The 20,123-nt window shown below is 44.7% G+C and overlaps 1 protein-coding gene across 7 annotated transcripts in view; it reads left to right on the forward strand.

Annotated features, from left to right (window-relative positions):
* The window catches only part of HCK (HCK proto-oncogene, Src family tyrosine kinase), a 50,257-nt gene extending 38,029 nt beyond the window's left edge, over positions 1–12,228 (forward strand). For all 7 annotated transcript variants that reach the window (XM_058174738.1, XM_058174740.1, XM_058174744.1 and 4 more), the window contains 5 exons: positions 577–759; positions 3,090–3,166; positions 4,079–4,232; positions 8,979–9,110; positions 11,701–12,228. In XM_058174738.1, coding sequence (XP_058030721.1) covers positions 577–759; positions 3,090–3,166; positions 4,079–4,232; positions 8,979–9,110; positions 11,701–11,903 — 749 coding nt within the window. In that variant the 3' untranslated portion in view covers positions 11,904–12,228. The remainder of the gene's footprint in view (positions 1–576; positions 760–3,089; positions 3,167–4,078; positions 4,233–8,978; positions 9,111–11,700) is intronic.
* The last annotated feature ends 7,895 nt before the right edge of the window (positions 12,229–20,123 follow it).

The following is a 20,123-nucleotide window of genomic DNA, read 5'->3' on the forward strand; positions in this document are numbered from 1 at the left end:
AATAAAACAACTGGAAGAAAACAACCACGCTCAGGGAGCACCAAGGACTCCTCAATTCAAACCCGGAGCCACAAATATTCTCCTCTGTTGGAGGATCTAGCCTTTGACCCATCACCATATTTGCCTTTCCTTCTGGACCACCCTCTCATTCTGCTCAAGGGAAAGTTAAGACCAGATTGCAAATCTGTCCTTCTAAACCACAGGTGGGGAACAATGGCCCCTTTATGACTCGTGGACTTCAACTCCCAGAATTCCTGAGCTAGCATGGCAGCATGGCTGGCTGAGGAATTCTGGGAGTTGAAGTCCACAAGTCATGAAAGGGGTCATAGCCATCATGGCTGGCTGAGGAATTCTGGGAGTTGAAGTCCAGAAGTCATAAAGGCGCCATCGTTCCCCACCCGTGTTCTAAAGCAGGGGTCTCCAAGCTTGGCAACTTTAAGACTTGTGGACTTCAACTCCCAGAATCCCTCAGCCAGCAAAGCTGGCTGAGGAATTCTGGGAGTTGAAGTCCACAAGTCTTAAAGTTGCCAAGGTTGGAGACCCCTATTCTAAAGCATGGCTTTCCCGCTTCCACAGCCACCTATAACTCCCACACCAAAGTGGCCGTGAAGACCATGAAGCAGGGCAGCATGACGGTGACGGCCTTCCTTGAAGAGGCCAACATCATGAAGACCCTGCAGCATGACAAGCTGGTCAGACTCCATGCGGTGGTGACCAAGGAAGAGCCAATTTTCATCATCACCGAATTCATGGAGAAAGGTGAGAACCAGCGTTCCGCATGGTGGTCTATCTCAGCCTGGCGCCCCCCAGATCTGTTGGGATTTCAGGTCGTCCTCGACTTATGACCAAAATTGAGGTAGTCCTCCACTTACAACCACAACCGAGCCCGAAATATCTCAGATTTCTTGCTACAGTTCTGAACTGAATCTTATTCACTCTAAATAGGATTCAGTTTCATTTTTGTGAATTACAGGTAGTCTTCGTCTTATGACCATGGTCGAGGCCAAAATTCCTGTCGCTGAGCGAGACAGTTGTTAGTTCTGCCCCATTTTATGACTTATCTCGCCACAGTTGCTCAGTGAATCACTGCTAGGGTAAAGTTAGACGGTTATTAAGTGAACCCGGGACACTGCCACCGTCATAAATATGAGTCAATAGCCAAGAGTCTGAATTTTGATCATGTGAGGATACTGCAATGGTCGTAAGTGTGAACAATGAGTCACTTTTTTTAGTGCCATTGTAACTTTGAATGGTCACTAAATGAATGATTGTAAGTCGAGGACTACCGTGTTTCCCTGAAAATAAGACTCTGTCTTATATTTTTTTGAACCCTGAAATAAGCTCTTGGCCTTATTTTCGGGGAGGTCTTATTATTTTGGGGCACATGGAGCAAGATGGGGCTCCTCTTGCCGTCTTACCTGATTTCCAGCTCTGCATTTAAATATTTTCGGGGAGGCTTATTTTCGGGTGGGGTGGGGCTTATTTTAGCGCATGCACTCAAAAGCCTGATTGGGCTTATTATCAGGGAATGTCTTATTTTTGGGGGGAAAGGGTAGGTAGGTAGGTAGGTAGGTAGGTAGGTAGGTAGGTAGGTAGGTAGGTAGATAGATAGATAGATAGATAGATAGATAGATAGATAGATAGATAGATAGGTAAACAGACAAACAGATAGATAGATATGGGTAGATGGATAGATGAATAGATGGATGGATGGATAGATAGATAGAGATAGAGATAGAGAGATAAACAGATGATAGATGGATGGATGGAGAGAGAGAGAGAGAGAGAGAGAGAGAGGATATATAAACAGACAGACAGATAGTTAGATAGAAATAGGGGAAATACCTGTGGAATTAGAATAAGAATAAGAACAGAACGTAGGATAGAGTAGAGTAGAATAGAAAATAGGAAATAATAGAAAATAGAGAATAATAGAAAATAGAGAATAATAGAAAGTAGAAAATAGGGAATAGAATAGACTAGAATAGAATATGAATTAAGAATAGAATATGAATTAAGAATAGAATAGAATAGAATATTAGTATATGAACGGAGTGGAATAGAATAGAATAGAATATGAATTAAGAATAGAATAGAATATGAATTAAGAATAGAATATGAATTAAGAATAGAATTGAATACAATATTAGTATATGAATGAAGTGGAGTGGAATAGAATAGAATAGAATAGAATAGAATAGAATATGAATTAAGAATAGAATAGAATAGAATAAATAGAATAGAATAGAATAGAATAGAATAGAATAGAATAGAATATGAATTCTTTATTTGGCCAAGTGTGATTGTACATACAAACAACAAGTGATAAATCATGATCATAGTCTTCATAAATCGTAACACACAACAGCTTAGTGATAGTCATAGGATACTAAATAAGCAATCAACATAAATCATGCTAGGATACTAATTAGATAAAACAATATAAACTGTAAGAATCAAGCAACAAAGTTATAGTCATAAGGAGACAAGGAGACAGATCTGAAAAAATAGGGAAGCTGAGAAGAAGAATAGTAATTCTTCTAGTAACTCTAAATAGTCCTACTAGATAGTTCAACAGTGTTGTGGGAATTAGTTGTTTAACAAAGTGACGGGAACTGTCCTTGTGCAAGGCAGGAGAAAGACGCAGACATGTCACTATCGTGTTTCCCCGAAAATAAGACCCTGGCTTATAGTTTTTTGAACCCTGAAATAAGCGCTTGGCCTTATTTTCGGGGAGGCCTTATTATTTTGGGGCGCGTGAAGCAAGACGGGGCTCCTCTTGCCGTCTTACCTTATTTCTGTCTCTCTAACCCTAACCAGAGGAAATAGTGGGGACCGGTTGCGCATGTGGATTAATATTTTTGGGGAGGGGCTTATTTTAGCTCATGCGCTCAGAAGCCCAATTGGGCTTATTATCAGGGGAAGTCTTATTTTTGGGAAAACGGGGTATTTCCAAGCTGGAGACACATTCCAGGGGATCCTTACCTGACCGCCCCAATAAGCTTAGACTCCTGGAAAAGAGAAAGTTTTTTTGGGAGGGGTTTGTCCTAGAAATGTCCCCCTTAATAGGGTCTCCTCTGTCCCCACAGGCAGCTTGCTGGATTTCTTAAAAAGTGAGGAAGGCAAGAAGCAGCCCTTCCCCAAACTGATCGACTTCTCTGCCCAGGTGAGTGTTTGGAATAATGGAATAATAGACTTGGACGGGACCTTGAAGGTCATCTAGTCCAACCCCCTGCTCAAGCAGGAGAGCCTAGGCCGTTCAACGCAGGGACCCCAACACCGATAATCAAGGCTCAGTGCGGTATTTATTTAAACACACCGAAGGAATTTCCCTCCAGAAAATTATGGGAGGGACTCCTACAGACAAAAGTCATATTTACACAATTCAGCAAAGAAAGAGAAAATGATACAATCATACATATGCATGGTAAAAAGAGGATGTAAGCATAGATATTCATATTTGGCAAACCTCGAGTCACTTCCTGGTCCTTCTGCTATTACATTTTCAAGAAAGAATTGCAGGTAATCCTTGACTTACGGCCACAATTGAGCCCAAAATTTCCGTGGCTAAGCAAGACAGCTGTTGCCTGATTGTATGGCCTTTCTTGCCACGGTTGTTAAGTGAACCTCTGCAGTTGTTCAGTGAGTAACACGGTCATTAAGGTCGGAAGGTCGCAAAAGGGGATCACGTGACCCCGGGACACTGCGACCATCACAACTTCTCGGCTTTTTACGACGTTTGTTAAGTGAATCAGTGCAGTTGTTAAGTGACTAACCTGGTCGTTCAGCGAATCTGGATTCCCCGTGGACTTTGCTCCTCGGAAGGTCGCCAAAGGACTCTGGGCCACTGCAACCGTCATAACTATGAGTCAGATGCCATCTGAATTTCGATCACGTGACCCATGGAGAGAATGCAACGGCCATCACTTGCTGTGTTTAGTGCCATTGTAACTTCGGTCACTGAATGAATCATCGTAAGTCGAGGACTCCCTGTATATTGTAAAATCAGTCCTAACGAAGGTTTGGAATTTTCTTTTGGATTTTTCCCCTTTAATGGAGCTGTCCCTTCCGCTTGCAGGTGGCTGAAGGCATGGCGTTCATTGAGCAGAGGAACTACATCCATCGTGACCTCAGAGCTGCCAACATTTTAGTCTCGGCCCTCCTGGTGTGCAAGATTGCGGACTTCGGCCTGGCCCGAGTGATAGACGACAACGAATACACCGCACGGGAAGGTACAAGGCCAACAGGACTCTAGCGGGCCTCCTTCACTTTTACGGAGAATGTAGATCAATTAGACTTTTAACGCCGAGCCTCCCCAGTCGGAGAGCCTGGGAGATGGTCTTGGGGTCCCTGGGGGATGGGTCCGAGTGTCCAGCATTTCCAAAGAAGTGACAGTTGGGCCTGGGGGAGATGGGATCTGTAGGATGTGGTCAAAAAAGTCAAGATGGTGGCCCCCGGATGCAATCACAGCACTGGTGAGATGCTGCCGGTTCAGACCGGTTCGGGCGAATCAGTAGTTCTGACCAATGGCTGGGCCCGCTCACCTATCCTGGCACTATCACGTCCTATATAATTGCCGGTTTTTCGATGCTACGCACGCTCACGTTTTCGGTTCTAGGCGAACCGGTTGCTATAGTTTGTGACACCCACCACTGAACTGGTTGCTACCGGTTTGGTCCGGTTCTTGCGAACTGGTAGTAACGGTGGCGGGAGGCTCCACCCACCCGCCCAGATGTCATCACAGACCATCTGCGCATGCATGGGTGCCCGTTGCGAACCGGTAGCGAAGATAAGAGGAACCCGCCCCTGGTTTAGACCAGGGGTGAAATGCTCTCAGTTTGCTCCAGTTCGGGTAAAAGAAAGCTACCGGTTCCTCGGAACCAGTATTTCCAACGATCAGCTGTGCTGCGGGGTTTAGCATTGCTAGAAAGCAGAAAATCCTGCTTTGTAGCAAAGCCAAGCCTCCTTTTGGCACATACTATGCATGTGTGTGCACACTGTGCATGTGTGTGCGGTGCGCCTTTGGCGTGCAGTGCACATGCGCAGCCAGCAAACCGGTAACAAACCGGTTCAGATTTCACCACTGGTTCGGATCAGGGAACGTATCCAGCACATCTTCCTCTTCCTATTTTCTCCACAATAACCACCCTGTGAAGTGGGTTGGTCTGAGAAAGAGTGTTGTGTTTGCGCCGCCCGAGCCGGGCCTCCTGCCAGAAAGTGACTTGGAAAGTGAGGGGGAAGGGCCGTCAGGACTTACCTTGGGAGCACAGGCTTCCCTGGCTCAGCTCCAGGAGCCAGAGGCAGGCCAGGTGGAGGAGATAACGAGGCCTCCTTCTCCTGACTCTTTCCCCCCCCCCGCCACGCCTTCAGACCCAGCTGATGGTAATCAGGCCTGGCTGGACCCTAGGTTTCGTAGGCAGGAGAGGCGGGAACAACAGAAGCAGGGGTGGGGCAGGCTTAGGAAGTGCTGAGTCATGGAGCCACACCCCACAGGGTATAAAACCAGCGAGAGCTGCTATGCCTCTTCATAGCAAGCAAATCAATTGCTTAACTAAGAGCTGAAGTTTGTTCTTGGGTGACTTATCAGCGTTGAGGAAGATAACAGAGACACTTGGCAGACGCTCGCAATTTTGCTGCCAGAGCTGATAGTGCCGGCTAATTAAGTCATCACTCGGACGGAGGCGAAGGAGGACAGAACAAACAGTGTCCCAAAAGCACTAAGGCAGGACTAGAATTCACTGTCTCTTGGTGATTGGCGCAAAAAAAAAGGGCCGTGGTGGCTCAGGCTGTAAGATAGCCTGTTATTAAAACACAGCTGCCTGCAATTACTGCAGGCTCGAGTCCCACCAGGCCCAAAGTTGACTCAGCCTTCCATCCTTTATAAGGGAGGTAAAATGAGGACCCAGATTGTTGGGGGGGCAATAAGTTGACTTTGTAAATATACAAATAGAATGAGACTATTGCCTTACACACTGTAAGCCGCCCTGAGTCTTCGGAGAAGGACGGGATATAAATGTAAATAAATTAAAAAAAAACACTGAAGGAAGTCACCCCTCCTAGAAGAATGAAATATTTTGAGAAATATTTAAAAAGGGGGAATATTATATTTCTCCTGAAAGATAAATAGAAATCTTAAGGGAGACAGAAACTCAGCACCAGCTCCCAGCTCCCAGCATATATTTCGTGCCCATTAAGAAAGACTGAGCCATCCTTCAACTCCAGGGTGATGGGATTAAGACATGACATCCTCCCAGAAGGTTGGAGGGCCGGAAGTGGACGGAGTCCTGGGGGGAGTTCGTTCCAGAGGGTGGGAGCCCCCACGGAGAAGGCCCTTCCCCTGGGCGTCGCCAGACGACACTGCCTAGCTGATGGCACCCTGAGGAGTCCCTCTCTGTGAGAGCGCACGGGCCGGTGAGAGGTATTCGGTAGCAGCAGGCGGTCCCGTAGATAACCCGGCCCTATGCCATGGAGCGCTTTGAAGGTGGTTACCAAAACCTTGAAGCGCACCCGGAAGGCCACAGGTAGCCAGTGCAGCCTGCGCAGGATTGGTGTCACACGGGAGCCACAAGGGGCTCCCTCTATAACCCGCGCAGCCGCATTCTGAACTAACTGCAGCCTCCGGATGCCCTTCAAGGGGAGCCCCATGTAGAGAGCATTGCAGTAATCCAGGCGAGACGTCACGAGGGCGTGAGTGACCGTGCATAGGGCATCCCGGTCTAGAAAGGGGCGCAACTGGCGCACCAGGCGAACCTGGTAAAAAGCTCTCCTGGAGACGGCCGTCAAATGATCTTCAAAAGACAGCCGTTCATCCAGGAGGACGCCTGTTGCGCACCTTCCATCGGGGCCAATGACTGCCCCAACAGTCAGCCGAGGACTCAGCTGACTGTACCGAGATGCCGGCATCCACAGCCACTCTGTCTTGGAGGGATTGAGCTTGAGCCTGTTTCTCCCATCCAGACCCAGACGGCCTCCAAGCACCGGGACAACACTTGATAGCCGTTGGGGTGGTCCGGTGTGAAAAGTACAGCTGGGTGTCATCAGCGTACAGCTGGTACCTCACACCGAAGCCACTGATGATCTCACCCAGCGGTTTCATATAGATGTTGAACAGAAGGGGCGAGAGGATCGACCCCTGCGGCACCCCACAAGTGAGGCGCCTCGGGCCGACCTCTGCCCCTGTCAACACCGCTCATGATCGGAGAGATAGGAGGAGAACCACCGATAAACAGTGCCTCCCACTCCCAATCCCCCCAACCGGCGCAGCAGGATACCATGATCGATGGTATCGAAAGCTGCTGAGAGGTCTAATAGGACCAGGGCAGAGGAGCATCCCCTATCCCTGGCCCTCCAGAGATCATCCACCAACGCGACCAAAGCCGTCTCAGTGCTGTAACCGGGCCGGAAGCCGGACTGGAACGGGTCTAGATAGACAGTTTCATCCAGGTGTAAGGGAAGCTGATATGCCACCATACTCTCTACAACCTTTGCCGCAAAGCGAAGGTTGGAGACCGGACGATAATTACCTAAAACAGCCGGGTCCAGGGAAGGCTTCTTGAGGAGGGGTCTCACCACCGCCTCTTTCAAGGCGGCCGGGAAGACTCCCTCCACCAAGGAAGCGCTCGTAATTGCCTGGAGCCAGCCTCGTGTCACCTCCTGAGTGGCCAGCACCAACCAGGAGGGGCACGGGTCCAGTAAACACGTGGTGGCATTCAACCTACCCAACAACCTGTCCATGTCCTCGGGAGCCACAGGGTCAAACTCATCCCATAAAATATTTGGTGCCCATTAAGCAAATATTTGGTGCCCACTGGGGGACGTGGTGGCTCAGGGGCTAGGATGTTGAGCTTGTTGATTGAAAGATTGGCAGCTCAGCAGTTCGAATCCCTAATGCTGCCGTGTAACGGGGTGAGCTCCCGTTACTTGTCCCAGCTTCTGCCAACCTAGCAGTTTCGAAAGCAGGTAAAAAATGCAAGTAGAAAAATAGGGACCACCTTTGGTGGGAAGGTAACAGCGTTCTGTGCACCTTTGGCATTGAGTCATGCTGGCCACATGACCACGGAGACGTCTTCGGACAGCGCTGGCTCTTCGGCTTTGAAACGGAGATGAGCACCGCCCCCTAGAGTCGGCAATGACTAGCATGTATGTGCGAGGGGAACCTTTACCTTTACCTAAGAAAGAGTGAGCCATCCTATCTACAAGACAAAAGACCTTCAGCTCCAGGGTGATGGGATTAAGACACGACCCTCCAGATAGGACTATCTAGCAGCAGATCTCACTGCATTGCAAAATCTCCTAAGGACATTGCATCAGCAAACTTCAACCAAACTTATCTCAGACAAACTTGATCCTACATGGCCCCATGAGAGTCTGACAACAGCCAATAGAATACATGTTCTTGCACAGGAATAGGAAGCTCAAGTTCAAAGCCCAAGGGACGGTATAAATACCCCTCATTCTCAACTCCATGTGGTCAGCTGCACCAGGACCATGTGCTTGGTGGTCCTGTTCACCATTAAACCCTCTTTCCAATCAGCCTCCATGTTTCCAGTGTCTTTCTCCCTGCTTGGAACTGAACCAGATGGATATTTCTTCCAACAGCACCAAGCGGTCTGTCATGCCTAAGGCGGGACTAGAACTCACTGTCATCTAGTGATTGGCCCAAAGTCACCCAAATTGGCTTTCATGCCTAAAGCAGGACTAGAACTCACCGTCTCCTGGTGATTGGCCCAAAGTCACCCAGCCGGCTTTCATGCCTAAGGCGGGACTAGAACTCACCAACTCCTGCTTTCTAGTCTGGTGTCCCAAAAGAGAGGCCCACAATCACCCAGATGGCTTTCATGGCTAAGGTGGGATTAGAACTCACCGTCCCCCTCTTTTTCCCTGGTACCTTCACCATTAAGCCAAACTGATAACATGATCTGTGGCCAGCTGCCCTTCTCAGGCTAAATCTAACTATCTTGGTTTGGACTTTTTGGCAGGTGCCAAGTTCCCCATCAAATGGACGGCCCCCGAAGCGATCAATTACGGGTCTTTCACCATAAAGTCCGACGTGTGGTCCTTCGGGATCTTGCTGATGGAGATCATTACCTACGGGCAGACTCCGTATCCAGGTGTGTAGCCAGAAAGGTCCCTTCCAGCTCGATTCTGATTCTGATAGACAAGTCAGCAACTCTTTAGTGTGAGTGATGACGGAGCGCTGGGACCAGTGGTGGGATTCAAATAATTTAACAATCACCTCTCTGTCCTAATGACCAGCTGGTTAGGCATGGCTCAGTGTTCATGTGACCGTGGCCAAATCAACGTCACTCACGTCGATGGGCGCTTCGTCTTAGTTGTTACAATGTAATAAGGGTTAACCCGAGAGGCAGTTTCTGTAAGATGAAGCTAGAAATACCACCAGAATGTTTCCTTCCTGCCTTCCTTACAGGATTAGCCCTGTGGGGAAAAAAAAACAAAAGGAGATTTCATCCAACAACCGATTCTCCGAACTGCTTAGAAAGTTAACAACCGGTTCTCCCGGGTTGGTGAGAACTGGCTGAATCCCACCACTGCCTGGGACCATTTGTGGCCAACAGCAGAGTGCGTGAAGCAAACCCCCCCACGCACACACACACAAAATGAAAGGTCTTGTAAAGGGCAGAAGAAGAAGAAGAGGAAGATGGGAAAGAAAATGCTTTTTTTTGCAAAGGTGTTCAATCTTGGCAACTTTGAGATTTGTGGCTGGCTGGGGAATTCTGGGAGATGAAGTCTACAAGTCTTAAAGTGACCAAGATTGCACACCCTTGTTTTTTCAGCCTTCTCTCTCCAATATCTCTTGGGAAGAACTGTCACAGGCTAAGGAATTTGGGGGGTGGTGGTCAGGGCTAAGTCACCGGTCAAGGAATTTGGGGTTCAACTTTCAGCAAAGAGAGGAGGATGTGTCTGAGGTCACTGGTGGACTTTACAGGTCTGGTCTGCAGTGGTGGGCCGTGGCTCGGCCTGGTTTTTAGCAAGAAGGCTCCAAAAAAAAAAAAAATTCCCGTGATTAAACAATGCACGTTGCGTCCCTCGGAGAGGAAGCAGGTGGCAAAACACGCCTTGAGACACAGTGTGCAAAGGGTGAGGTGTGATGCTGCAACACACATTTCCCCATTTTGCTAAGTTTGCTTAGGAACGCCCGCTTGTGATCTTGGCATTCAAGATGGAAAGCCCCTCCAGAAATGGTTATAAATGTTTAACCTTTGAACGGAAAAAGGATTTGTGGGAGGGTCTTTCGCACACCAAGTTTGACGACACCACAGCGTGTCAAAGGAAACACATCGTTGCAACACACAATTTTCCCAACAACACGCTAATGCTGTGGGCCAACACTTCCAGAGTTTGTAAGAGAACGGTTGCCACGTAAATAAGGGTTCTCCAACCTTGGTCGCTTTAAGACTTGTGGACTTCAACTCCCAGAGTCCCTCAGCCAGCTTTGTTGGCTGAGGGACTCTGGGAGTTGAAGTCCACAAGTCTTAAAGGGACCAAGGTTGGAGAACCCTGCTCTAAAGTAACATGCAATTTTGGCCTTTTCCCAAACATTTCTTGTGCTACGGTCCTCGAGTTATGACCATAAGGAGGGGCCTGCCCAACATGTTCATACTCATGATGGTCGTAGAGCGGGTTGATCATCTTTAGAAGGGTGTGGGGTACAGGGGGGAGGAGGAGGAAGAGGAGGAAAATTGTGGGGTCCTTGGAGTTCTCTGAGAATGTTGTTTTCTGGAAGACATTTCATGACCAAACTAGGGAACGTCATCAGGTTTAGAAGGGTGTTTTTTTTTTTACATTTATACCCCGCCCTTTTCCGAAGACTCAGGGCGGCTTACAGTGTATAAGGCAATAGTCTCATTCTATTTGTATATTTTTTACAAAGTCAACTTATTGCCCCCCCAACAATCTGGGTCCTCATTTTACCTACCTTATAAAGGATGGAAGGCTGAGTCAACCTTGGGCCGGGCTTGAACCTGCAGTAATTGCAGGCTACTGTGTTCTAATAACAGGCTTCTTAACAGCCTGAGCTATCCCGGCCCCTTTTGGAGCTCTCTGTAAACCCCACTCCCTTCTATTACTGAGGATGTTACCTAGTTGGGTCATGAAATGTCTGGAAAAAAACAATCGAACTCAGAGAGCACCAAAGATTCAACAGTATTCCTCCCCCTCCCCCTCCTCCTCCTCCTCCTCCTCCTCTCTGTAAACCCCACTCCCTTCCAGCACTGATGGTGTTACCTAGTTGGGTAATGAAATGTCTGGAAAAAAACAATCGAACTCAGAGAGCACCAAAGATTCAACAGTCGTCATCGTCCTCCTCCTCCTCTCTGTAAACCCCACTTCCTTCTAGCACTGATAGTGTTACCTAGTTGGGTAATGAAATGTCTCGAAAAAAACAACAAAACAAAGACAGCACCAGATCCAACAGTTCTCCTCCTCCTCTTCCCTTCCCTCTCCTGTCTTCCTCCTCTTCCTCTCTTCTAGTTCTGATGGTGTTACCTAGTTGGGTCATGAAACGTCTGCAAGAAAACAACCCAGCTCAGAGAGCACCCAGGTCACGCCAGCCTGACTGTTTTTACTAACTTTTGGGTCCCCGTGACCTGCAGGGAACCCCCTTTTCTCTTCTCTGATAGCTTCCGAGTTGTGCTTCACGCCAGGAGGTTCCACCCGTCTCTTTCTTTGTCTATAATGCAGGGAGGACAAATTTGGAAGTGATGCGTGCGCTCGAGCGTGGCTACCGGATGCCCCGTCCCCAGGACTGCCCGCAGGAGCTCTACGAGATCATGATGAGGTGTTGGAAACAGAAACCGGACGATCGCCCCACCTTTGAGTACATCCAGAGCATCCTGGAGGATTTTTTTACCGGCACGGAAAAGCAGTACCAACAACAGCCTTAGAAGGGATGCGTCGTGGCCACACCGGTGTTGCTGGCGTGCTGCAGCACCGTGAGGCCCCAGAGGTTGGAAGGTTCTGGCGTGGAGAGACTTTTTCCTATGTGCCAACATGGTTGGTTTGCAAATCGGGTTGGATTAAGGAACTGAATTAAGACTTCGGTCTTCCCTGCAAACCAATCAGAATGCAGTCAGCAGAAACCGCTTCGAAGATGGAAGACATTTTATCTTTGATGGCTGTTGGGAAGCCACAACATTCTGGTGGAAGTTCCTGGAGGGATGTGCGTGAACAGGAAGTGTGTCCGTATGAGAAATTGTGTGTGTACATATAAGGGAGGGAGGGAGGGGGGGGAGAGAGAGAGAGAGAGAGGAGGGAGAGAAAGAAAGAAAAAAACAGAGAGAAAGTGAGACAACCAGAGAGAGAGGAAAAGAAAAAGAAGAGAGAGAGAGAGAGAGAGAGAAATTTATTGTGTACTTTGGATCAGGTATCTCCAACCTTGGCAACTTTAAGACTTGTGGACTTCAACTCCCAGAATTCCCCAGCCAGCTTTTTTTTCTTCTTGCTGGCTGGGGAATTCTGGGAGTTGAAGTCCACAAGTCTTAAAGTGGCCAAGGTTGGAGACCCCTGCTTTGGATGATGAAGTTGGGATGCGACTGCAGGTAGCCCTCGACTTATGACCTCAATTGAGCCCGTAATTTCTGTTGCTAAGCGAGACCTTTGTTGAAGGAGCATTGTCCCACTTTATGACCTCTCGTGGCACGGTTGTTAAGCGAATCGGTTCAGTTAGTGACACGTTCATTCTGTGAATCTGGCTTCCCCACTGACTGCTTGTCAGGAGGTCGTAAAATGGGGATCACGTGACCCCAGGACACTGCAACCGTCGTTAAGTACATGCCAGTTGCCAAACCTCTGAATTTTGATCACGTGACCACGAGGAATGCTGCGACGGTCACTGAGTGTGAAAAACAGTCACGAGTCACTTTTTTCAATGCTATTGAAACTTTGAAGGAATGGTTGTACGTCGAGGACTGCCTGTATATATTTTGATTCATGAGTGGCTTTTGAAAAGCTTCATCGACTGATTCTTAATGCTAGTTTCTCATTTCAAGACTACTAAACGTGGAAGGAGCGTTCCTTGAAATACGCCTACATTTAACGAAGATTTGATTCACTGCCCGAGATCCAAATTTAGGGAAGACTAGGAGACAATGGCACATTTGAAATCATTGTATGCTAAAAATAATAATTATTCTAATAGAATGAAAAGATAACTATTTTCAATAAAAATTGAAATTCTAAAAAAAAAAAAAAATTCTTCGCTTTTACTTGGAATTGATGGTTGTTTTTTTGATCGTTGTTTTGCCTTGTGATTTATGGTGATTGTATTTTATGATTGTGATCATGATTTATTATTTGTTGCTTGTGTGTATACTGAGAGGTTATGCGTCAGAGACAAATTCCTTGTGTGTCCACTTGGCCAAGAAATAATTTCTTTTCTTTTCTTCCATTTTCTATTCTATTCTATTCTATTCCATTATTCAATTCTATTCCATTCCATTCTTCCATATTCCATTCCATTCCATTCCATTCCCTATTCTATTCTATTCTATTCTATTCTATTCCATTCTTCCATTTTCTATTCTATTCTATTCTATTCTATTCTATTCTATTCTATTCTATTCTATTCCATTCCATTCCCTATTCTATTCCATTCCATTCCATTTTCTATTCTATTCTATTCTATTCTATTCTATTCTATTCTTCCATTTTCTATTCTATTCCATTCTATTCTATTCTATTCTATTCTGTTCTATTCTATTCCATTCTATTCTATTATTCTATTCCATTCCATTCATTCCATTCCATTCCATTATTCTATTCTATTCTATTCTATTCTATTCTATTCCATTCCATTCCATTTTCTATTCTATTCATTCTATTCCATTCTATTCTATTCTATTCTATTCTATTCTATTATTCTATTCCATTATTCTATTCTATTCCATTCCATTCATTCCATTCCATTATTCTATTCTATTCTATTCCATTCTATTCTATTCTATTATTCTATTCTATTCTATTCTATTCTATTCTATTCTAACATAACATAACATAACATCAGAGTTGGAAGGGACCTTGGAGGCCTTCTAGTCCAACCCCCTGCCCAGGCAGGAAACCCTACACCATCTCAGTCAGATGGTTATCCAACATTTTCTTAAAAATTTCCAGTGTTGGAGCATTCACAACTTCTGAAGGCAAGTCGTTCCACTTATTAATTGTTCTAACTGTCAGGAAATTTCTCCTTAGTTCTAAGTTGCTTCTTTCCTTGATCAGTTTCCACCCATTGCTTCTTGTTCTACCCTCAGGTGCTCTGGAGAACAGCCCAACTCCCACTTCTCTGTGGCAGCCCCTGAGATATTGGAACACTGCTATCATGTCTCCCCTGGTCCTTCTTTTTGTTAAACTAGACATGCCAGTTCCTGCAACCGTTCTTCATATGTTTTATCCTCCAGTCCCTAATCATCTTTGTTGCTCTTCTCTGCACTCTTTCTAGAGTCTCAACATCTTTTTACATCGTGGCGACCAAAACTGGATGCAATATTCCAAGTGTGGCCTTACCAAGGCATTATAAAGTGGTACTAGCACTTCACGTGATCTTGATTCTATCCTCTGTTTATGCAGCCCAGAACTGTGTTGGCTTTTTAACAGCTGCTGCACACTGCTGGCTCATATCTAGATGGTTATCCACTAGGACTCCAAGATCCCTCTCACAGGTACTACTATTGAGCAAGGTACCACATATACGGTACTGGTGCATTTTGTTTTTGGCCTAAATGTAGAACCTTACTTTTTCACTGTTGAATTTCATTTTGTTAGATAGCGCCCAATGTTCAAGTCTGTCAAGATCTTTCTGTAACTTGAGCCTATCTTCTGGAGTGTTGGCTATTCCTGCCAGCTTGGTGTCATCTGCAAATTTGATGAGTTCCCCATCTATCCCTCGTCCAAGTCATTGATGAAGATGTTGAAGAGTACTGGGCCTAAAACAGAGCCTTGGGGTACTCCACTGCATACTTCCTCCATGTGGATTGTATTTTATGATTGTGATCATGATTTATTATTTGTTGCTTGTGTGTATACTGAGAGGTTATGCGTCAGAGACAAATTCCTTGTGTGTCCACTTGGCCAAGAAATAATTTCTTTTCTTTTCTTCCATTTTCTATTCTATTCTATTCTATTCCATTATTCAATTCTATTCCATTCCATTCTTCCATATTCCATTCCATTCCATTCCATTCCCTATTCTATTCTATTCTATTCTATTCTATTCCATTCTTCCATTTTCTATTCTATTCTATTCTATTCTATTCTATTCTATTCCATTCCATTCCCTATTCTATTCCATTCCATTCCATTCCATTTTCTATTCTATTCTATTCTATTCTATTCTATTCTATTCTATTCTATTCTATTCTATTCCATTCTTCCATTTTCTATTCTATTCTATTCTATTCTATTCTATTCTATTCTATTCTATTCTATTCCATTCCATTCCATTCCATTCCCTATTCTATTCCATTCCATTCCATTCCATTTTCTATTCTATTCTATTCTATTCTATTCTATTCTATTCTATTCCATTCCATTCCATTTTCTATTCTATTCTATTCTATTCTATTCTATTCTATTCTATTCTATTCTATTCTATTCCATTCCATTATTCTATTCTATTCTATTCCATTCCATTCTTCCATTTTCTATTCTATTCTATTCTATTCTATTCTATTCTATTCTATTCTATTCTATTCTATTCTATTCTATTCTATTCTATTCTAACATAACATAACATAACATCAGAGTTGGAAGGGACCTTGGAGGCCTTCTAGTCCAACCCCCTGCCCAGGCAGGAAACCCTACACCATCTCAGTCAGATGGTTATCCAACATTTTCTTAAAAATTTCCAGTGTTGGAGCATTCACAACTTCTGAAGGCAAGTCGTTCCACTTATTAATTGTTCTAACTGTCAGGAAATTTCTCCTTAGTTCTAAGTTGCTTCTTTCCTTGATCAGTTTCCACCCATTGCTTCTTGTTCTACCCTCAGGTGCTCTGGAGAACAGCCCAACTCCCACTTCTCTGTGGCAGCCCCTGAGATATTGGAACACTGCTATCATGTCTCCCTAGTCCTTCTTTTTGTTAAACTAGACATACCCAGTTCCTGCAACCGTTCTTCATATGTTTTATCCTCCAGTCCCTAATCATCTTTGTTGCTCTTCTCTGCACTCTTTCTAGAGTCTCAACATCTTTTTTACATCGTGGCGACCAAAACTGGATGCAATATTCCAAGTGTGGCCTTACCAAGGCATTATAAAGTGGTACTAGCACTTCACGTGATCTTGATTCTATCCCTCTGTTTATGCAGCCCAGAACTGTGTTGGCTTTTTTAACAGCTGCTGCACTGCTGGCTCATATCTAGATGGTTATCCACTAGGACTCCAAGATCCCTCTCACAGGTACTACTATTGAGCAAGGTACCACATATACGGTACTGGTGCATTTTGTTTTTGGCCTAAATGTAGAACCTTACTTTTTCACTGTTGAATTTCATTTTGTTAGATAGCGCCCAATGTTCAAGTCTGTCAAGATCTTTCTGTAACTTGAGCCTATCTTCTGGAGTGTTGGCTATTCCTGCCAGCTTGGTGTCATCTGCAAATTTGATGAGTTCCCATCTATCCCTCGTCCAAGTCATTGATGAAGATGTTGAAGAGTACTGGGCCTAAAACAGAGCCTTGGGGTACTCCACTGCATACTTCCTCCATGTGGATGTAGTTCCGTTGAGGACTACACGTTGAGTGCGGTTGGTCAGCCAGTTACGAATCCATCTGGTGGTGGTGCTGTCTAACCCACATTTTCTACTTTATCTAGTAGTAGGTTATGGTCTACTTTATCAAATGCTTTACTGAAGTCCAAGTAAATTATATCAACAGCATTCCTCTGGTCTACTAATTTTGTCATTTTGTCAAAGAATGCGATAAGATTAGTCTGGCATGATCTGTTTTGACAAACCCATGTTGGCTTTTGGTTATTACTTTGTTTGCTTCTAGGTGTTCGGTGATTCGTTGCTTGATTATCTTTTCCAGAATCTTCCCCGGTATTGAGGTCAGGCTGATAGGTCTGTAGTTTCCTGGTTCTGTTTTTTTTCCTTTTTTGAAGGTGGGCAACACATCAGCTCTTTTCCAGTCCTCTGGCAGCTCCCTGTGCTCCAGGATCTTTGAAAGATATAGTTCAGTGGTTCTGAGATCACGCCTGCCAGTTCCTTCAGAACCTTGGGGTGTAATCCATCCGGTCCTGGTGATTTGAACTCGTCTAGGGTAGACAGGTGTTCACTTACCATTTTCTTCCTATTTTAACTTGTGTTTCTAATCTGTTTTTGTAGTGCTGTTTTGATAGGTTGGATTGTTTTTTCCTTTTGTGTAAAGACAGATGCAAAATATGAGTTAAGTAGATCTGCTTTCTCCCTGTTGCTTGTCATCTTCTTGCCACTTTCTCCCAGCAATGGGCCAATTGTTTCCTTGACTTTTTTCTTGTTTTTAACATGTTGGAAGAAGCTTTTTTTATTATTTTTTACTTTTGTCGCTAGCCTTTGTTCATTGTGAGCCTTAGCTTTCCTCACTTCATCTTTACAGGCTCGGGCTATTTGCTGATATTCTGCCTTAGTTATTTGCCCCTCTTTCCATTTCTATTCTTTTCCTCTTTCTATTCTATTCCATATTCTATTCTATTCTATTCTATTCTATTCTATTCTATTCTATTCTATTCTATTCTATTCTATTCTGTTCTGTTCTGTTCCATTCTGTTCCATTTCATATTCTATTCTGTTCTGTTCAGTTCTGTTCTGTTCTGTTCTATTCTATTCCATTCCATTCCATTGCATCTTCTCTTCTCTTCTCTTCTCTTCTCTTCTCTTCTCTTCCCTTCCCTTCCCTTCCCTTCCCTTCCCTTCCCTTCCCTTCCATTCCATTCAATTCCATTCTCTAGTCTATTCCATTCTCCATTCCATTCCATTCTTATTTAAGGTGTTACTGATCTTAGCAACCACATAGATATATTTTCTCCATGGAAATCTGTCCCTAACCTAACCTGGCTACTTGGAACTATCTAGCTCAAATGTATACACGTGAAATGCACCCACAGTTATTACAAACACGAGTGGCTTCAGGGAGGTTGACAGAAGTCACACATGATGCTAAAGTATTAATTTCACAATACTTCTCAAAATACTTGACAACACAGTATCAACAGTAGAAACCTTCAAATTTCTGGGTTCTATCATATCGCAAGATCCCAAATGGACAGCTAACATCAAAAACATCATTAAAAAAGGACAACAAAGAATGTTCTTTCTGCGCCAACTCAGTAAGCTCAAACTGCCCAAGGAGCTGCTGATCCAATTCTACAGAGGAATTATTGAGTCTGTCATTTGCACCTCTATAACTGTCTGGTTCGGTTCTGCAACCCAACAAGAAAAACACAGACTTCAGAGGATAATTAGAACTGCAGAAAAAATAATTGCTACCAACTTGCCTTCCATTGAGGACCTGTATACTGCACGAATCAAGAAGAGGGCCGTGAAAATATTTGCAGAGCTGCAAAGCTGGCTGGGGAATTCTGGGAGTTGAAGTCCGCCAGGCTTAAAGTTGCCAAGGTTGGAGACTCCTGATGTAAAGTGAATCTGGTTTCCCCCTTGACTTTGCTTGTCAGAAGCAAAGTGACCCCGGGACTCTGCAACTGTCATAAGTACATGCCAGTTGCCAAGCATCTAAATCATGTGATCATGGAGATGCTGCAACGGTCGTTAAGTGTGAAAAATGGACGTCACGTAAGTCACTTTTTTCAATGCTGTTGCAACTTTGAACGGTCACTAAACGAATGGTTGTAAGTCAAGGAATGCCTGAAGATTAATTATATTTTTGTTCGGTGCTTTATCTAAGTCCTTTTGCAAACCATGGAAGTTTTCAGACTTCATTTTTTTTTCTTTAAAAACTCCTTATTTTCCATGACAACCGTTTTTCTCCTCCAAGCAACTCCCTTATTTTTAGCTCTTTTAATAGTGTTGGAAGAAATATCCATCTGGGTTCAGTTCCAAGTGGGGACAAAGACACTGGAAACATGGAGGCTGCTTGGAAAGGTTGTCAGACTCCTAGGGGGTGGGGGTCTTAGCTAGCCTTGCTGGCTGATGTAATCTTCCCAGGTGTCATGTGGTGAGTTTCTGTTGCTAGGTGGGTCCTATTGTGTTGCAGATGATGGTCCCATTGAAATAGGTGGGGGGAGTGAGTTTCTGTCTCTGACCCATTGACAAAGGTGGGGGGAGTCAGGAAGCTGCTTTGTCTTTAAAACATGTTTCTCCAGGGAAATATATTCTGCCTTTTAAATATTTTCTAAAATATTTCATTCTTCTAGGAGTGGGGTGGGTGCTAACTTCCTACAATAGAAAACAGCTCATCACATTTTGCCTGGGGAGAAAATCTTCAAAGGATTATCTATCTATCAAATGCTAAACCCTAAATCTTGAAATTAAAAAAACTTTAGTGGGAAAGGTGTCCAAGTTGACGCATGACATTAACCCATGATCTGGATTGATTTGGGCTTAGTGCACTGTACCGGGTCTGCTCCAACCACTGTATGGGCTGTCCTCGACTTACCACCGTTTGTTTAGTGACCGTTCAAAGTTGCAACACTTAAAAAAGTGACTTATGACTGTTCCACATCAGAATTTGAATGCTCAGCAAGCGGTATGTGCAATGTCCCTGGGTCATGGGATCACCATTTGTAACCTTCCCTCCAGATTCTCACAAACAAAGCCAATAAGGGAAGCCAGGTTCATTTACTGACCACATGGTTCACTTAACAACTATGGCAAAAAGATCGTAAAATGGGGCAAAAACTCACTAATTAATAAGCCACAGCTGGCCGCGTTCGTACAAGGTACTAAATCAGGGGTCTCCAACCTTGGCAATTTTAAGACTTGTGGGACTTCAACTTGCAGAATTGGCTCACTTAACGACCGAGAGTGCTTGCTTAATGACTGTAGCAGTCACTTAAAAGTCATTTAAACCAGGGCTCTCCAACCTTGGTCCCTTTAAGACTTGTGGACTTCAAGTCCCAGAGTCCCTCAGCCAGCAAAGCTGGCTGAGGAACTCTGGGACTTGAAGTCCACAAGTCTTAAAGGG

This window comes from Ahaetulla prasina, chromosome 3, assembly GCF_028640845.1.
Source record: "Ahaetulla prasina isolate Xishuangbanna chromosome 3, ASM2864084v1, whole genome shotgun sequence".
Lineage (NCBI taxonomy): Eukaryota > Metazoa > Chordata > Lepidosauria > Squamata > Colubridae > Ahaetulla > Ahaetulla prasina.